At 33.5% G+C, this 17,580-nt stretch overlaps 1 protein-coding gene across 5 annotated transcripts in view; it reads left to right on the forward strand.

The window, feature by feature from the left end:
• Positions 1-17,580, forward strand: part of LOC129218279 (organic cation transporter protein-like) — a 230,253-nt gene that overhangs the window by 172,740 nt on the left and 39,933 nt on the right. For all 5 annotated transcript variants that reach the window (XM_054852512.1, XM_054852511.1, XM_054852510.1 and 2 more), the window contains one exon: positions 13,274-13,442. In XM_054852512.1, coding sequence (XP_054708487.1) covers positions 13,274-13,442 — 169 coding nt within the window. The remainder of the gene's footprint in view (positions 1-13,273; positions 13,443-17,580) is intronic.

A 17,580-nucleotide genomic window follows, 5' to 3' on the forward strand; every position in this document is an offset into this window, starting at 1 on the left:
AAAAGCAAAAACCAAACTTGTGATGCAGTTGTGGAAGCAAATATACCATCTACATCTACACCCAGTACAAGTCAAGGCGTAAAAAGGAAGCAAGAAACCATTGATTCACTTTTTGAAAAGAAAAAAAAATGGGACATTAATGACAACCGATCAGTAGAACTGCACACTTTAATTGCGGAAATGATAGCATGCGACAATCAACCATTTAGTTTTGTCGAAGATGAAGGCTTCATTAATTTAATGAAAAAAGCTCAGCCACAGTATAAAATTCCCAGCCGGGAATATTTTAAACAGAAAGTTATTCCTTCTCTTTATGAAGATTGCAAAAAAAAAAATTGTAACATTAATATCAGATGCAGAATTCATATCACTAACATCGGATATTTGGACTAGTTCTGTCAGCAATGAAAGTTTCATGAGCTTTACTGCCCACTGGATATCAAAGGATTTTATTTATCATCACGCTGCCCTGGAAGCGAAGCATTTTCCGGGAAGCCATACTGGTGAAGCTATCTGTGATATGGTCAAAACAGTGGTTGACGATTGGAAAATGAATGACAAAATCCACATAGTATTACGTGATGAAGGATCAAATATCAAGAAAGGAGTACGTATTTCAAACTTGAAAAATGAATCCTGCTTTTTACACTCCTTGCATTTGACTGTATGCGATGGTTTAGCATCACAAAGATCAATAAGCAATTTAATTGCTCAAGGAAAAAAGATTGTTAAACATTTCAGTCATTCTCCCTTAGCATGTTCAAGATTGAGAAGCATTCAAGCGAATGAGTTAAAAGTTCCTGAGAAAAAACTAATACAAAGCGTGTCTACTCGATGGAACAGCACATATTACATGCTGGAAAGATTATTAGATCAAAAAAACGCAGTTTCTCTATATGCCTCTAAATTTGGGGATATAAGCAACTTAAGTTCAAATCAGTGGACAGTTTTGGAAAAGGTGCTCCATCTTCTGAAACCATTCGAAGAAATAACAAAACAAATTTCACTATCAAAATCATTTATTTCTGAAGTCATCCCAATACTTACAACATTAAAATTATATTTGGATAAATTAAGCGACTTTTCTGGAGTTGGTACAATGAAGGATACTCTTAGCCAAAGTTTAGAGAAGAGATTTTCATCAATTCAAAACAATGAACACTATTGCATTGCTACAGTGTTAGATCCGAGATTTAAATTATTTTTTTTCAACAAAATTGAAGCAAAAGACACTAAAGTTAAGTCAAAACTTATAGCTATTATGAAAAGTACCAGCACTAAACCAGCTGAATTACTGGAGAAAAATATTTCAAGTTCATTCCTTCCAACATCTGAAGCACAAAATTCTTTGTGGGCGTGTTTCAATGAAATTGCAACGCAACCACTAAGTGAAGCCCCGGAAGAAACCTCCACTCAAAATGAAATTGACCGATATCTTTCCCAACCACTTTTGCGAAGAACTGACTGTCCCTTAAAATGGTGGGCGCAAAACACTGAAGCTTATCCTAATCTATCTCAGTTAACCAGGAAATACCTTTCAGCACCAGGAAGTACTGTTTATAGTGAACGATTGTTCTCAGAAGCTGGAAACATTTATGAGAAAAAGAGAAATAGACTTTCTCCTGAAAATGCTGAAAAATTATTGTTCTTACATCATAATTTGCGTGCGTATAAAAATAAGTAACTGTTTTATGATAACATATGATAAAATTATGATATGTTCCCAAGTCCCCAAAATTATTTTTTTCAAATTTCAATTCATTTTTTCCCGCATTTCTTTTTTCTAAGTAATTGTGTAATATTTATGTTTATCATTTTAACCACTTCTCTATCTCTAGTTGTTGTGTCCATTCAATTATTTTTGAAGAAGCTAATCTACACTAATAGTTATTGCTTAATGCCAAGAGGGGCAGTTTTCACCCCCCCCCCCTTTTTTTTTTGTTTAGTGCAAAAAATTCCATTTTTAAGTGATAGAATACTAGGTTAGATTAGAAATACTTGTACTCTAAATGATTTTTATTTTTCTCTCTGCCTTTCTAATTAAAATAATGATGCATTTTGAGATTTCGTAAAGTTTCACGACACTGAATATTTTTGCAATATTTTTTAATTTTTTATTTTCGTTTGTTCTAAAACATCCAAAAAAAACAGTTCCACTTTTGCAATCATAATTTTTTTTTATTTAGCTGAAATGTAATTTTTCATATGGTGTTTATAAATCAGTGTACTTCTGTTTTTGTATTGATATTTTTTCCCAAAATATGTTTATACCAAAATTTCTGAATCCTTTAGTTAGTTGTATTTTAAAATTTGATAAGTCTTATTTCCTTTATTTTGTAAATATCACATTCACAATTGACCATTACACCTATTCTTGGTCCCTTGATTTAAATTTTTATTTTTAAAATAATGATTTTGTCTCTCTATAATCATGCAATGTTTCTTTTTCCCTTGTGAAGGCTTTATAAAAATGTTCATTATTTGGTTAAAACAATTGAATCTAATTTTTAAACAATCATATCCTATTTTAATATGAAACAGAACTTCATTATCTTTGAAAAAAAAAAAAAAACTTATTGCAGTGTCAGGATCAGGATTATGCATATGCAATATTTACTGCTAATGAACCAATTGCTCTATGTTATTCAAAATGAAAATTTATTATTTACAATTACTTTTTTTTTCTCATTCATAATCTATTACTTGAAAAATAGCATTGTCACACTGTATATATATTTTTAATGTTTTAGTTGGATTAGTATATAAAAGTGGATTAAAAGACTTTTTTAATTTTTATGTATTAAGTTTAGCTATTATACAAAGTACTAGTAGTTTTAGACTTCAGGTCCCTTTTTTCCCTTGCGGCTAATTAAAAATCTGGTTTGAACCTGGACATATCATACTACTGCAGACATTACAAAGGTGGTTTTCAAAATGTTGTAAAAGGAATCTTAATAGTTTATGTCTGGACGAAATTTTGTATTTTAAAGAATAAGAAAAATAAAAGTTTTTTGAGTCTTTTTATTTAAGTTATTCTTAAAGTATGGTTTATCAGTACATTATAATTACTTTAATAAGAAGTATCAACCCTTCCTAATATGTCAGGGGAAAACTATTTTGTGTGGTTTTTTTCAGAGGTAATTTTGTAGATATATCTTAGTAACCATTCATTAATGTCCACCATTAAATATGACAATGCACTGGATAATGAACCTGACAATGTGCTAGAGGCTGACTCCATTGAAAATATTCAACAAACATGATGAATACAAATTTAAAGATGTAAAATTTTCAACGAAAAAGTGACAAACAAGCTTTTTTTCAAGTATTCGGCCAAGGCCGAATAGTAAACTAGGTATTCGGCCGAAGCCGAATATTCGGCTGATAGGCCGAATATTCGGCCGCGGCCGAATATTCGTTGCATCTCTAGTGTACACGTGATGTGTGAAGGGTTAAACCCCACGTAGATATTTTGCGAAACTGATTGATCGTCACTGCATTTTATTTAAGTATTAACAAGTGCTGTGATACTTAGTAGTATTGTATTTTCTTTAAAATTTTTTCAATTATACTTCAAGAATATAATATTTGCCATTATACTTTTTTAAAATTTACTTCAAGATATCATGTTAGGTATTCAACTTCTCTTAATAGCCAACTTAATGTAATAATATATTTTAATACTAGTTGAAATTTGTATGTTTCCCACCAGTACAGTTTTAGTTCAATAACTTTTGTGGCATTTTTCTTCATTTGTATAATATTTTTCCAACTTGCATGTCTGTCTGGAGGGGCACATTTAAATGGTAGTTTATGTACAGGTAAGGACTTATGACCAAACCCAATCCTCCACGTTAATTCTGCCTCCTTTGGTGCATACTAGGTGAGTCAACTCTCTTGGGCAAAACTTTAAGGCAGGTCAGATGGGAGGGTAAAGAGTAAGAATCTTATTCAACATATGGTCACAAGTGCAATGCTGACACGCTACATGCACACAGAGCTAGAAACTGATGGATGCAAAAGGAGTCTCAAGTTTATTACACAAAGAAAATTTTACGTAAGAGTTTTGATTTTAAAAAAAGGTTTAGAGCCAGGCCGTGATCTATAAATTTTGAGGCCCCCTGCAAAAAATCAGCAGGACCCCTAACCGCCTACTGGTTTTCTGTGCCATTAGGGGCTGCTGGCACTTTTAGTGCCCCTCCACCCTTGTGGGATCTGCAAGTAGTTAGAAGTTATGACCTGTAGTATCTAATATGTGCTGTCCCAACAAAAGAGCAGCAATAATAAAAGTTTATTAAAAATGGCTTGTTAGTGCGATATTAAGTGCTTTGTTATTGCCACACATGTATTACAGCTATAGGCTATAAATTTCAGCCAACTACTTTAAACCTTTCTTGAAAGCTAAAGTGTTGTGTAAAATCTTCTTTATGTAATGTGTGTGTGTGTGAATTTTACCGGTTTTGCTTCCATCAGTTTTTCCAGCTTTGTGTGGATACAGCTCATCAGCCTTGTGCGACCATAGCTTCCTACGTGATTCATGCTTTTTATCCTCCCCTCTGTACCCCTTAAAGTTTTGCTCGAGAGTTTCGACTCACCCTGCATGTATAAATTTTTGGGTGTATTTGGAAGTTTAAACTCAAATAAGGTGTGGGTTTATTTAATAACCTTGCAGTCAGTGTGATAACCATATTATGATAATGTCCTCATGAAATTTGTTCATTTTATAGCATCTCTGTAATATTATATTGGGTTTAGTATTTACTTTGTGTGAAATTTCAAAGATATTTTACATCCACATTCAAAGCATATTAATACATATATTTTTGTACCTAAAAGTAGATAAAAGGCTTAAGTGATCCTAAAAGAAACCTTTAAATTCAAGTCATGAAATTTTTGGTGTGAAACATTGTATGCAGGGTCTATACACTATTCAATTTTCGGGCCCCTTCCAAAATTTAATTCTGTATCTGCCCCCTAATGACATATCCAGGGCATGTAAAATTTTCGGTGTGGCATGAATCTTTGTAGTTTTTGATCAAAAATTTCTTCTAAAACTTGATTATTTCATATTTTATTGAAAAGTTACTGTAGCTCAAAATCGATTGCAAATGGTACCGCTAAAATCATATTTGGACAAATAAAAATCATTAGTCATCATATAAAGCTATTAAATTATTTTTTTGTCTGATTAATGCTATACGACACATTCAAATGTTTTTATTCATATACAAAAGAAAAAACTGGGTATGTACAAATTTCATTCCAGCATGTATAAACATGCCTGGCTGGGCATGTAAAATTGTAAATGCTTTTCTAGCCCTGCATTTCAAGTTCTTGGTGTTCTGAGAAAATACGCCAGTTGTCTTAGAGTGATTTTTTACCATTTTAGGCTATTTTGTGTGTACACTTTTGTTCAAAGGTAGTGAAAAGCACTTATTTTTGCAGGTTGTAGATTTCACAAAAGGAAGATATTGTGATTTTGCCAATTTCATTTGAACAGAACCAAAAGTTGATCATATACAAACAGTTGAAATACGTCCAAAACTTAAATCTTTGGATTATGACTGGCTAGCAAAAATTAATGCCTTGCAGAAAATTCTAAGTTCTCGATAAGATGTGAAGTTAATGCTCATTTTGTTTATGGGCTATAAATATTGTAACTTCTTTTAAGTTGCACTATATATGATGTGGGTTCAAAATATGTCTCACTGCAGTGTAATGTTCTGCATTAGTTTGAGGCGTTTCAAAGTGCTACGTTAGAAATCCTTTATTGCTTTATTTTATTTGTTTTGTTATTTGTTCATTCTTTTTTTTTTTTTTTTTTTTTTTTTTTAGAGCAAAATGAGAAAATATCTACTGAAAAGAGGGAAGGACTCCTCTGGAATTGAGACCGAGATGAAGAGAAGGAACAAATATTTATCCGATAAAATTCAGAATCTGCGTTACAATAAAGTTTAATTGAATAAATTTGATTTTAAGTGTTCTTTGTACTTTTATTTTCCTATTTATTGCATGCCATTTTTATTTAGCACTGGAGAGGTTAGTAATTTATTATATAAGTCTGAAATGAATTTTATAATAACCTCGGTGAAAGACACTTGTTTAATGCTATAAAAGTGAAAAATTAAACCAACAGTGGGTGGTAAGAAGGTAGCTGGAGTAGCAGAAATTAAAGCAAGACAAAAGGTAGAAATCAAGCTAGAAAAGCAACAGATGGTAGAAACTATGGTAGACTAGCAACAAATAAAAGCAGTGTGTGCTAGAAATCTTGCTATAAAAGCAAAAAATAAAAGCAGCATGTGCTAGAAATCTTGCTTTGCAAGCAGGAGAAAAAAGCAACGTATGCTAGAAATCTTGCTACAAAAGTCAAAAAATAAAAGCAACGTATGCTAGAAATCTTGCTAGAAAAGCAAAAATAAAAAGCAACAGATGCTAGAAATCTTGCTAGTCTAGCTTAAAAATAAAGCAACAGATGCTAGAAATCTTGCTATAAAAGCAAAAAATAAAAAGCAACAGATGCTAGAAATCTTGCTACAAAAGCAAAAATAAAAAGCAACAGATGCTAGAAATCTTGCTATAAAAGCAAAAAAATAAAAGCAACATATGCTAGAAATCTTGCTACAAAAGCAAAAATAAAAAGCAACAGATGCTAGAAATCTTGCTATAAAAGCAAAAAATAAAAAGCAACAGATGCTAGAAATCTTGCTAGACTAGCTTATAAATAAAGCACCCTGTGGTAGAAATCTTGCTAGAAAAGCAAACAATAAAAGCAACACAAGCTAGAATTGGTATGCTTTAAAGCATGAAAAGTGTTCCAAAACACTGCATGGCATGCTAGTAAGTTTGCTAGAAAAAGCAAAGATTTTTGCTAGTTTATGCTAGTTTTTCTTGCTAGAAATTAGCATGTGATGCTATAAAGCAAACAATTTCTAGCATGAATTTTGACCTGGGTTAGATTTGCAGCTATCTGTCCAAGAATGAAATTTCTGTTCCTTTTTGCCACGAGGGCTACATAACGATCCTCTGAAGGTGTGGTGCTCCTACCACGACCCCCCGGCATGCTTTTGCAAAACATTTCCACCTTCAGCTGCCGTCTTTAATCGGGAGATGGCACTTTTTGATACACCCATTGCATCAGCCACAGTGGTGACACATTGACCTGCTTCCAGTCGTCCAACCGCTCGTCCACGATCGTAGATACTCAAATGATGTCTTGCTGACATTTTACTCTTAAGTATTTCAAGAACCAAACAGAATTTCAGAGAAAAACCTTTTTTAACATCCAGCAGTATTTTTGTTAAAAAGCAAACAGCGTAAATTTTCGTACGAATTTTGAGCGTGTATGCACTGTCTTTTATACAGATAACGAGTCTTGGTCTACCACGCCATCTGAACTTGAATTTATTTCCATTGGCCGGGTGGTTGAGGTACAAATTTGCATAAATCACTTGTTCCTTAGCAATTGTCAAGCAATGTAAAACAAAATTTATAAAAATCTATGGTACTTCGTTGTGAACAAACTAGAGTTAGATGAATTATGTAAGCTCGTCCGTATTTTCAAAGTTTTTTGGTGGGAAAAGTTCATAGGATTTGAATTGAATGCATTTTATAGGAAAAAAACATCAAAATATATAATTGCATTATTTTTTTAAAAACCCTGAGAGGTCGATTGCCCCCCCCCCCTTCCCGCGATTGCCCAAATGACGGGTCTGTATGTAGGTATATTGAAATTGTGAAATGGGGCGTGTCATGAAGATAATATTACAGATTTCAACAAGAATATTAGTAAGCGATGAATAAACTGAGATGGAATTTGCAGCTACGTAATGCAATTTTGAAAAAAGTCAGCATTATTTTAACAATAAGCAATAGATATCAAACAAGCAATAAATATTGATTTCCTAGAACAGAAAACCCAAGAAATTAAATTTTTCGTAATAGAAGCAGGAATAAGTAGTGGTACCAACATTTGAAATAATTAACCTTAATAAAATACAGGCTTCTTGAACCTTTAGTGAAGCAAATAGTTGAGCATATTGAGCAACAGAAAGAAAAACCACAGGTTTAACTCATTGAAATAACTTGAGCTAACCGAACTATTGTAGTATCGTAGCTTAATACCTTACAATTAGAATGTTTATTGCCGAATGTGAATACTAATTGAAATCGAATCATTTGTTTTATCAATTTCATCAACGTATGATAGTTTGATAAGAAAAACGATAAATCGCCATTTGGTAATGACATGTTGAGTATTAGAACTTATTTTTCTAAACGCAACGATGGACTGAATTTACAGCACCTGTTTTCGAGAATTCTGAATTAAAATCAGCATTAGAAGCAATAAAATGAAGAAATGACTATATTTGTCAAAAAAAAAAAGATAAGGCAGATAATTTACACTTTTTTTTTTGAAGAAATAACACGTTAGAAATGGAATTTTTACTCAACACTGCTAAGTTGTCGCTGTATTTCGATACTTTATTTTAATTACTATTTGATGAACTTAACTGTTATTGAATGATAATTGGGAGTAAGTAAATGAATGTGTGGGAATGAATCAAATCTGATTTTGAGTTATACATATACTATTTATAAGTAGTTTTATGTCCTTGTAGCCAACCACCGGAGACTAGCCGACTACTGGAGCACTTACTTGCTTTAAATTCCCTATTTTAAATGTGTCAGAAGATCTATGTACATGGCCACCAGAGCCGGCCTTAAGCCGATTAGAGCAAAAGATCCCAATGGGGCCCCGCGCCAGCAGGGGCCCCGCTCTAAAAAAATATTTTTTTTCCTCACAAAAGAAAATGAAGGAAATATAAGATTCAAATGGACTTAACTGATATTAATCATAATATGCTTAACTGATATTTAATCTGGCGGGTATGGAGCTACTTTCAGGGCAATTAAGGTAGTATAGGGGGAATTTCCTGAAGCTTTTAGCATCCCTATTAAGTTCAAAACTACTAGTCTCAAATAAATTTCCTGAAGAAAAAAATAAAACATATAGCCAGCTAAAAAATTTTAAATCCATATCTAAGGCGGTATCTGCTGTATCCTATAACTTCCGATCAAGAGAAAGGAACTAGGTAGTGGGGAACCAAAGTACAAATTTTTAATGAAATTTAGCAGTCCGCAATAACGTAAGGGTCAAGGACCCCTATCCCAGGATCTACTCGTATTACATGGTCAATGCGGAAATTTACATGAAACTCCGACATTTCAGGAATTTCCAAAACTATCTTTTTAATTTCATTTATATATCTACTTTTATTATTTTTTTACTTTCTTAATTAGTATTGATAAAAAAAATCTTAAAACTTAGCAGCAATGCCAATTTTTTTACTACACAATTAACACCAACGTAAGTGCAAATCTGAAAAATAAATAAATAAATGATAAACTTCAAATACTGCGTATTTAATAAGCGGAAAACATCTCTTTAACAATTCTAAAGAAAGCAAATTGCCATTCTTCTTCTAACGTTTATACATATAGAATGGAATTTGATTTTTAAATATTCAAGGTAAAAAAATTACTTGGAGCCAACCAAACCCTGACATTTCTCTTAACGTGACTGAAGATGCGTGTTTAAGACCTTTATTTCAAAAAGTTCAGGAGAAGGTTACTCAAACGCTCACCCTTACCTCAACGTTATCACAAAAAACTGACTAAAATTACATCATTCAGTTTTCAATTTTAAAGGATTTCCAAGGAAGGAAGAGATTCATAAATTTCCTTCTTCTCTTCTATCGGCTCTAAAGGTAGCCTAAAATAGTGTTTTTAAGATTCAAATTTCGAAATATTTCATGAAACATTTTTACTATCTAATGACCCCTTTCTTTAGCATCAGCAGAATAGCTTAAAATTTCCCTTTTAGAAAATACTACCACAAGAAAACACTCGAACCCTTCCTTCAAATGGATAGCATAAAATTCATTTCAGTATCGGAAAAAATTCCGGGAGGAAACTTCTCCCGTTTCCCCTATCGTTACCAAACAGGGTATAAAACTGAGTTTTTTTTTTGCGTCATAAAACCCTCTATTTTGAAAGTTTTCCGTAGGAGATCACTAAATTCCTTTCTTTTCCATTTTCATCAAACATCATCTAATGGGGACAAAAATTTCTGAGAGGAGCCCCCAATTCCCTATCGTTACCAAAATTAATCTAAACTTATCTTAAATTTTAAAATAAAATTTGGTAGGCGGGGAACCTCCGCCTCTTCCCCTTTCCCTTCAGTTTATATAAAATTGTCCAAAGTGGCGATTTTAGACGTCAGCTTTGAAGACTCTTCCAGGGAATGTGGGTGTTTTATCTGACCTCTAACGTCCCTCTTCTCTCCCCCCCCCCCCACTCAAACCTCATCTCCGTATCAAAACTGCCTTTTTAAACTTCAATTTCGAAAAATTTCCAAGGAGAGCTCCCTCGTTCCCTGCAATTCCGTTCCACTTCTGACACCCCAAAGACGTCTGGTCTTTTGCTTGTGGTCGAAAATTACTTTTTTTAGGACAGATACATTTTGGTGCATTTTCCTTTTCTGTCCTAAGATATAAATTGCGCTACCCGCTTACTTCCAACGGTGAAAGGGTTCTCATTTCTCAAAGTTGCACAATAATAATCGATAGAAAAATGATTTTTTACTGGGTGGGTTGATTTATTCCATGAAAATAAAAATTAAAAACTCCAACTGAATGGACTTTTATCAAGTTATTTCACAATAAGCGAACTAAGAATTGGAAGAGAGAAGTCTACGGCGACCATCCGTACCGGTTTTGGAGACAATATTCCACATTTTTTGAAGTTTATTTAATCAGTCATGTTAAATTCCCATAATATCGTCCAATTTTACAAAAAAATGGAAGAAAAAATCAGCATCTGGGAAGTTATTCCCTCAGTCCCACACTTCTTCTGACACCCAAATTTTCTCGTGCACCAACCGCATGTGATTGGGCATAAAGATTCTCAGAGCTACTTTTCTTACGTTTTTTAAATGTACGCTTATTTTTGTGGCCATTCATTCATTCGTTTCTTAAGAAATAAAAAAAGTAAAAATCGAACGTGATATAGAAATTTGAAGGAAGACGGATAATTGCGGAAGTTTCGAATCCTTGCCTGAATTAAAAAAAAAAAAAAAAAAAATCGGTCAGCACTTCTCGAATTTGTACGACCAATCTGTAAGGGGGCCCCCGCCAGATTTCTCTAATCGGGCCCCGCATGTGCTAAGGCCGGCTCTGATGGCCACACTTGATTCGCTTACGCTTCAGCGTTAGGAGGGGGGGGGAGGTGTAGCGATTTTCAAACTTTATTTACTCCAGTCCATGATGTCCCTGGGGGTTTGAAATTTTGAAGATGGCCTCAATGGGCCCCCAAGAATATGTATACAAAAAATCATTATCACAGCTCACCGGGTGGCTGTTACAGGGGGGAAGGGGTATGTATGCAACTGTACTCGACGTCAAATCGTAAATATGACAAATTTGCCACATTGCGGATATCACAAATTTGTCACAGCGACTGCGCATGAACGCGAACTTACCTCATTTTAAAAGTCTTGCTTAAATTATTTGCAAAAACTTTGTCTGTTAACAAATTACTGAAAAACACGGATATCCACACACATATTTCATATATTTTCCATTCATAATGTGTTATGTTTGTGAAAAAGGCATTAATTTAGAAAATAAGCAAACCAACAAATAAGTGCTATTTTTCGCTTTCAATTATAAAGTTAAGATGTATCGTATTCATATACGTACAGTTTCATATAATATGTCACGCAAAATATTCTAATGTTTAACCCCAGTTTCACTGATATTTAAAATTTCTTCCTCCTGAAATATATCAAAACTGAAAAACAGGAAGGAAGGAAATTTCGTATCAACAAAACTAGGGGGGGGGGGGGGGACTGTATTCTAATCTTATTCATTAATTTGTTTCTATGCTTAAATATAAACGAACATAGATCATTGGGCTTTCTGTTTTAAGATTCTAGTCCGCGCGCATGCGCAGTCGCTGTGGCAAATTTGACCAGCATGTTAAGTTTGTAAACGACCTTTTGGGATACCCTGTGTGTATATATATATATATATATATATATAATGTTTTAGTAACGATGTCTATAACTGTCGATTGTTGTACCGCTAGATTTATTGCATATCTCACAACAATGAATCTCTAACTTCAACTGAATTCTTGAGAAAATTCTGCCACAGATTCTACACAGTTAGAATGGTGGTAAACTGAGTTTCGTTATTCACAAAAATGCACTACAGAATAACAGAACAATTAGCTTGGGGTCTGTCGGATAAAAAATGCAGAAATCACATTAGACATTAAATATGGTAAATCCAGGAACAAAGTTGCACTTGCAGTTGTGAAAAAAAGTACCATAGTGCACATAAAGTAAAACAAATCATGTTGTGCTATTTAATGATAAATACATTACATGCGCAATGTGACAAAAACAATCTTAATAACTTTTAACATTGTTCTTTAACATTACTCTGCAGCGCGGTGCGGCGTCGGTATGTTCGTCCATTCAGTTGATATTGTCGAGATTTTTTTCCACAGGTGGCAGCTCTGAGTTCTTGAAGAATTCTCGCCTTGCGTTGAAAGATCGTCAAATATCCCCAGAGAAAGAAATCGTAAGAATTGAAATCAGAGGAACATGCTGGTCATTGAATGTCACCTCGTGATGAGATCAGGTGTCCAGGAAAAATTTATCGTAAGATATTTATCGACGTCATTGTTGAGTCCAGTCGCTCCAATACTGTTGGAATCACAAACAGAAACCCCTCTCCCCCTCCCAGGCATTCTCTCCCAGTTCTTTGAATCTTGTCGACTGGGGTTTTGAAGCACATGAAACGAATAAAAGTTATTCCTACTATTCTGTCCTTTTCTTCAATAGAGTATATGTTTTTAGTTACTAATTCAGCAACAGCACACCATACAGTAATACTTTGGTTGTGTATAGGAAATTCATGGACCTATACAGACCCCAGTACGAGAGAACCTGTGGAGGTTTTTAGTCCATTAACATTTTGTTTGTGTTCGCAGACCGAAAAATGAAAGGGTAATTCGTCCGTTATACAGTAATATGGCTGTAGTACAGGCATGCTGTCAATGGCAGCAATTAAAAGCAGTACACCATACTCCACTCAAGGCAATAACAATGACTAGCCGTGTTTTAAAATTTTCAGTTAATATCCAAAATGTCCACACAAAAAATGATAATTTTGAAAATAATGTTCTTGTTCTTTTCATTTTTCAGTCATTGAAGGTGTTGGCTCAAAACAACGAGCAAAATATGCGTTGCTAAATTCCCTTGGATGGCATACGGGGTATATTTCTCTTCCCCTGGTAGCTTGGCTAACACAGGATTGGTTTGCATTGCAATTGGCCATAACTCTTCCCTGTCTGCTTTACATTCCTTACCTATGGTAAATATGAATTTTTCTAGTAACATGGCATATACTCATACAGCATGGCTCTGACTATTCTTTGCGTCTTCGAAGTCCACCGACTAGAGCCAGGATTGACTCCGCGTAAGAGGACAACAGTGAACCAGTCCGCCAATCTGCCGACTTTTTTAAAAAAATATTTTTGAGCATACTTCTGGTTTTGTATTTCCTTCCGTGCGTATTTTTTAAAAAAATAAGATTTGTCAGGATTTTTTAATTTCAAATTTAAAGTGCTTGTGTGTATGCGTGTTATGTATAGATAGATATTTGGCAATTCAAAAGTAAAATGTTATTTTGCAATATTTGGCAATTCAAAAGTAAAATGTTATTTTGCAATTCAAACTTTTAAAATTTTAACTTTTTAAAAGTGGGCAATTTGGAATTATTTTAGAAAGGCAAGCCATGTATTTTTGTCAAACTGCAAAATTTTAGAAAATACCTTCATTCATTTCAGCGATATTGTGGATTAAATTTGTAAATATGATAAAAAAAGTGTCATTAGGCCATGTTTTTTTTTATTTAGTTTTCTTTAATTTTGACTTTCATGAACCAATTCATCTATTAATACTTTATTTAATTTATAATCTAAAATCTAAATAAATACAGCAAAAGTTCTAGAGAATTTTTAAAAACTAAAAATGCTCATCAAACATTTTTTCTAATGAGTTTAGAATAAAGTTATGAAATAAAACATTCAAAGAGTTTAATAAATGAACTTTAAAAAAAATCAAACAACTAAAATATCAGTAATGGTGCACTTAATAACACTATCCTCTGTCGATCATTACCATGCAACCACATGCTATAACTTTCGCATTGAATGGTAATAACACGAATGGAAAGAACAAACTTCCGTAATAATGTTAAGTAATTCATAATGATTAAAGATGGTAATGACAGCTGTAAGTTTCTTTCTACTTACTTTCATCTTACTACTATAATATGCGGAAGTTTGTCTGTATGGATATATGTTCACACGTACTCTTTCACGCAAAAACTACTGAATGGATTTTGATGAAACTTTACAATAATATAGTTTATGCATCAGAATAACACCATAGGGTTGTTTTCATCCCGTTATGGGGGGGAAATCCCCCATAGGGGGCGATAAAACACAATTTTAGTATAAATTCTCTAATATGGGGATGAAAAAACACTTGCACATATTAGCATTATATGTCCATCAAAAGCTCTGATTTTTCTGCTGAAGATGGCACTTCTTCGAAATTTCTAAGTAGAATAAAAAAAACGAGTTATGAGCTTTTTAGTTCCATGTTCGAAGGCTTTCCTCAACTCAATACAGTATTTAGTGTATCATCTCAACTCGCTGTCGATAGCGACAATTGTTGTATCGTTGACAATTTTTGCCCCGTACACGGGGCACGTTTACGCATATTTATTTTGACATCAAACGTGGTTCTGTTCGTGTTTTGAACGTAATGTCTTACCATCGTTAAAATAAAGCAAATTTATTACAGACTGAATAGTGTATAAAGTAAAAGCTGAACGGGCATGAAGATTGCACTATATGATTGTACGCTATAAGATAAGAATTTGAAACTCAATTAAAAATTAAATGGTGAATTTCAAAACTAAATAGCCTGAAAATACTAAAAGGTTCGAGATAGTTCGGAGCGAAAAAAGCGTCAGGGCACGTTTAGAAGTGAGACACAGTAAAAGCGTGCGTATGTATAAAGGTGCTCAGAGGGCAACGCGTGAACTTGCCCCGCGCCAAGTTTAGATTTATTTTTAACGTGCAAAAAAATTTAATAGCCCATTTCACCTTATGAATACAATTCTCAAAAAAAAAAAAAGGATAAAATTCTGCTAATTTTTATATATTCGTTGTTTCTTAACTAAGTATTATTTATTCACAATAACCTTCAAAACGTTCAACTCAATATTTACTCGACTCGGTAGAAAACAGATTATTCTTTCTTCATGCTAGACCGAAGCTCGACTGAAGTTCAAAAACTTGTGAGGATATTTGCTAGGGAGTAGCATCAATATGCGTTATCACTGTTGGCTCTCCAGTTATAATTCGTTTTGAAAAAAGGGCACTGCGTAAACGTGCCCCGGTCTACCCTACATGGATTTGGCTGATTATTTTCCAGTTTAACGCAACTTTGAGGCAATTAATGTTTTTTTTTTTTTTTTTGACTGGGTTTGGATCGACCAGAAGGAATTTCGCCAAACATTTTTTGCGAAATCATTTCAATAGCTAAGGCATTTAGCAATTTTTTTAATTGTCGTTGTTTTTGAAGCTAAAGGCTACGCGAATATTGTTTCCCAGTTTTCACCGTGTAACCAAAATATCGCCATTTCTTTAATATTTCTTTCTTTAAATCATTTGTTAAATGTAAAATAATCCGCCAACTAAATTACGCAAATCCATAAACAGCACAAATTTGCGCACAATTTCAAACAATTGCCAAATTTTACTATAATTTTGGAAACATTTCGGGTAGCATCATTTTATGGTCACCCAGAAGAATCTCGGTATTTGGTGACACTATCTCTTCGATGAAAATTAGTAACACACAGATTGACAAAGTAGGGAGGGGGAGCCTTATCCAAGGTATCCCACAACGATTACCGCAAGTTTGGCAGCATTTTAAATCGCAGTAAGGAATTTCGGGCGGCTACATTTTTTAAAAGTTTGTACTTCAATAGCAATATAGATAAGATTTTAGAATATGTTAAAAAATAAATAAATAAATAAATCTTTTTAAACAAGTGAAGTTTAAAATCATATTTTGGAAATTCCTCAAATTTGTATATTCTTAAATGTCGATTTTTCGTTTCTAAAAGAGTACTATTTTGTTCTTGATACTTATTGCCATTTTACTTTTATGGGGAAAGGAAAAGGTTTGATTTTTAATCACGTCAAAGTGGTGTATTTTGAGTTATTTCAGTTACAGATGAAAACGAATAAAAGTAACGATATTTTTTCTCATAATTATTATAGACTCAAGCAACGCCGGTTATTTTTGCTACGTACAATAATCTGGTAACTAAATAAAGAGAATTATTAAATAGAGTCTGCCCTCTACCCCTAGTTACCGTCAAAAAAAAAATATTTTTCGCCAGGAATGGCCGAATACATGCAAAATATTATCTCTATAGCATCTTCGATTCGGAATTAAAAATCATATCTTATGAATATAGATTAAGCGCACTTTTTACGCAGTTTTATAAACTTGACAAGTATCTGACAAATGTATGGTACTGTCGTCCTTTGGCTATAAATAATGGATTTGGATTTATTATTTTACATTTTTACGCTGCTTTTAATTGCAAAAATAGAAAATGAAATTAAACAAAATGACATTTTGAAAACTTATTCGATAGGCAGAGTTTTGATAACGCAGTCGGGACGAGTGTTCAAAAATCTTGGCGCTATAGCCATTACAAAAGTTGCATTAAAATGTAAAAATTTCTCAAAATTAATTTCGGTAAAAAGATCATCAAATACTATGTATAAGGTACTGAAGTTAAAATTAATCCACCAAATTAGTGAAACAACACGCTCAAATAGCATTAAAACTACTATTAAAATGTAAATTAATCAGCCAAATCCATTTTTTATCTCCAGTCTCTCCAGGCGACTGTATTAGCGCATTGGCGAATAATTTTAAATTTTTATGAAACTTTTAATTTTCTCTTTTCTTTTTTGTGTGATTTTAAGGATTAATAATGCTAATTAGGGTTTTGTTGAATTAATGTCCCTACTTTAATGGCGACAATGGAGATTATTGTTTTTTCTTCTTCTTTTTTTAAGCAATCACGATTGCTTTATTGTTTTCACTTGACTATTTTTGACGTTCCTTTGATTTTTCCCACCGCCACCCTCCGCACCATCACCGTCGACGGGCTCCTCACGATGCTGCACCTCTAGCGAAAGCCGTCTCCAGGCTGCATCCATGTCCTACACACACGCGCATACATACACAACTACACACACACACATACACCTACACACATACACAAACGCATACACACATACAAACACATTCACACACGCACACATACAGACACCCACACATACACACACAAAAACATTCACACATACACACAACTGCCCACACATTCATGCCTGCACACAGACACAAACACA

Source organism: Uloborus diversus, chromosome 3 (assembly GCF_026930045.1).
Source record: "Uloborus diversus isolate 005 chromosome 3, Udiv.v.3.1, whole genome shotgun sequence".
NCBI lineage: Eukaryota > Metazoa > Arthropoda > Arachnida > Araneae > Uloboridae > Uloborus > Uloborus diversus.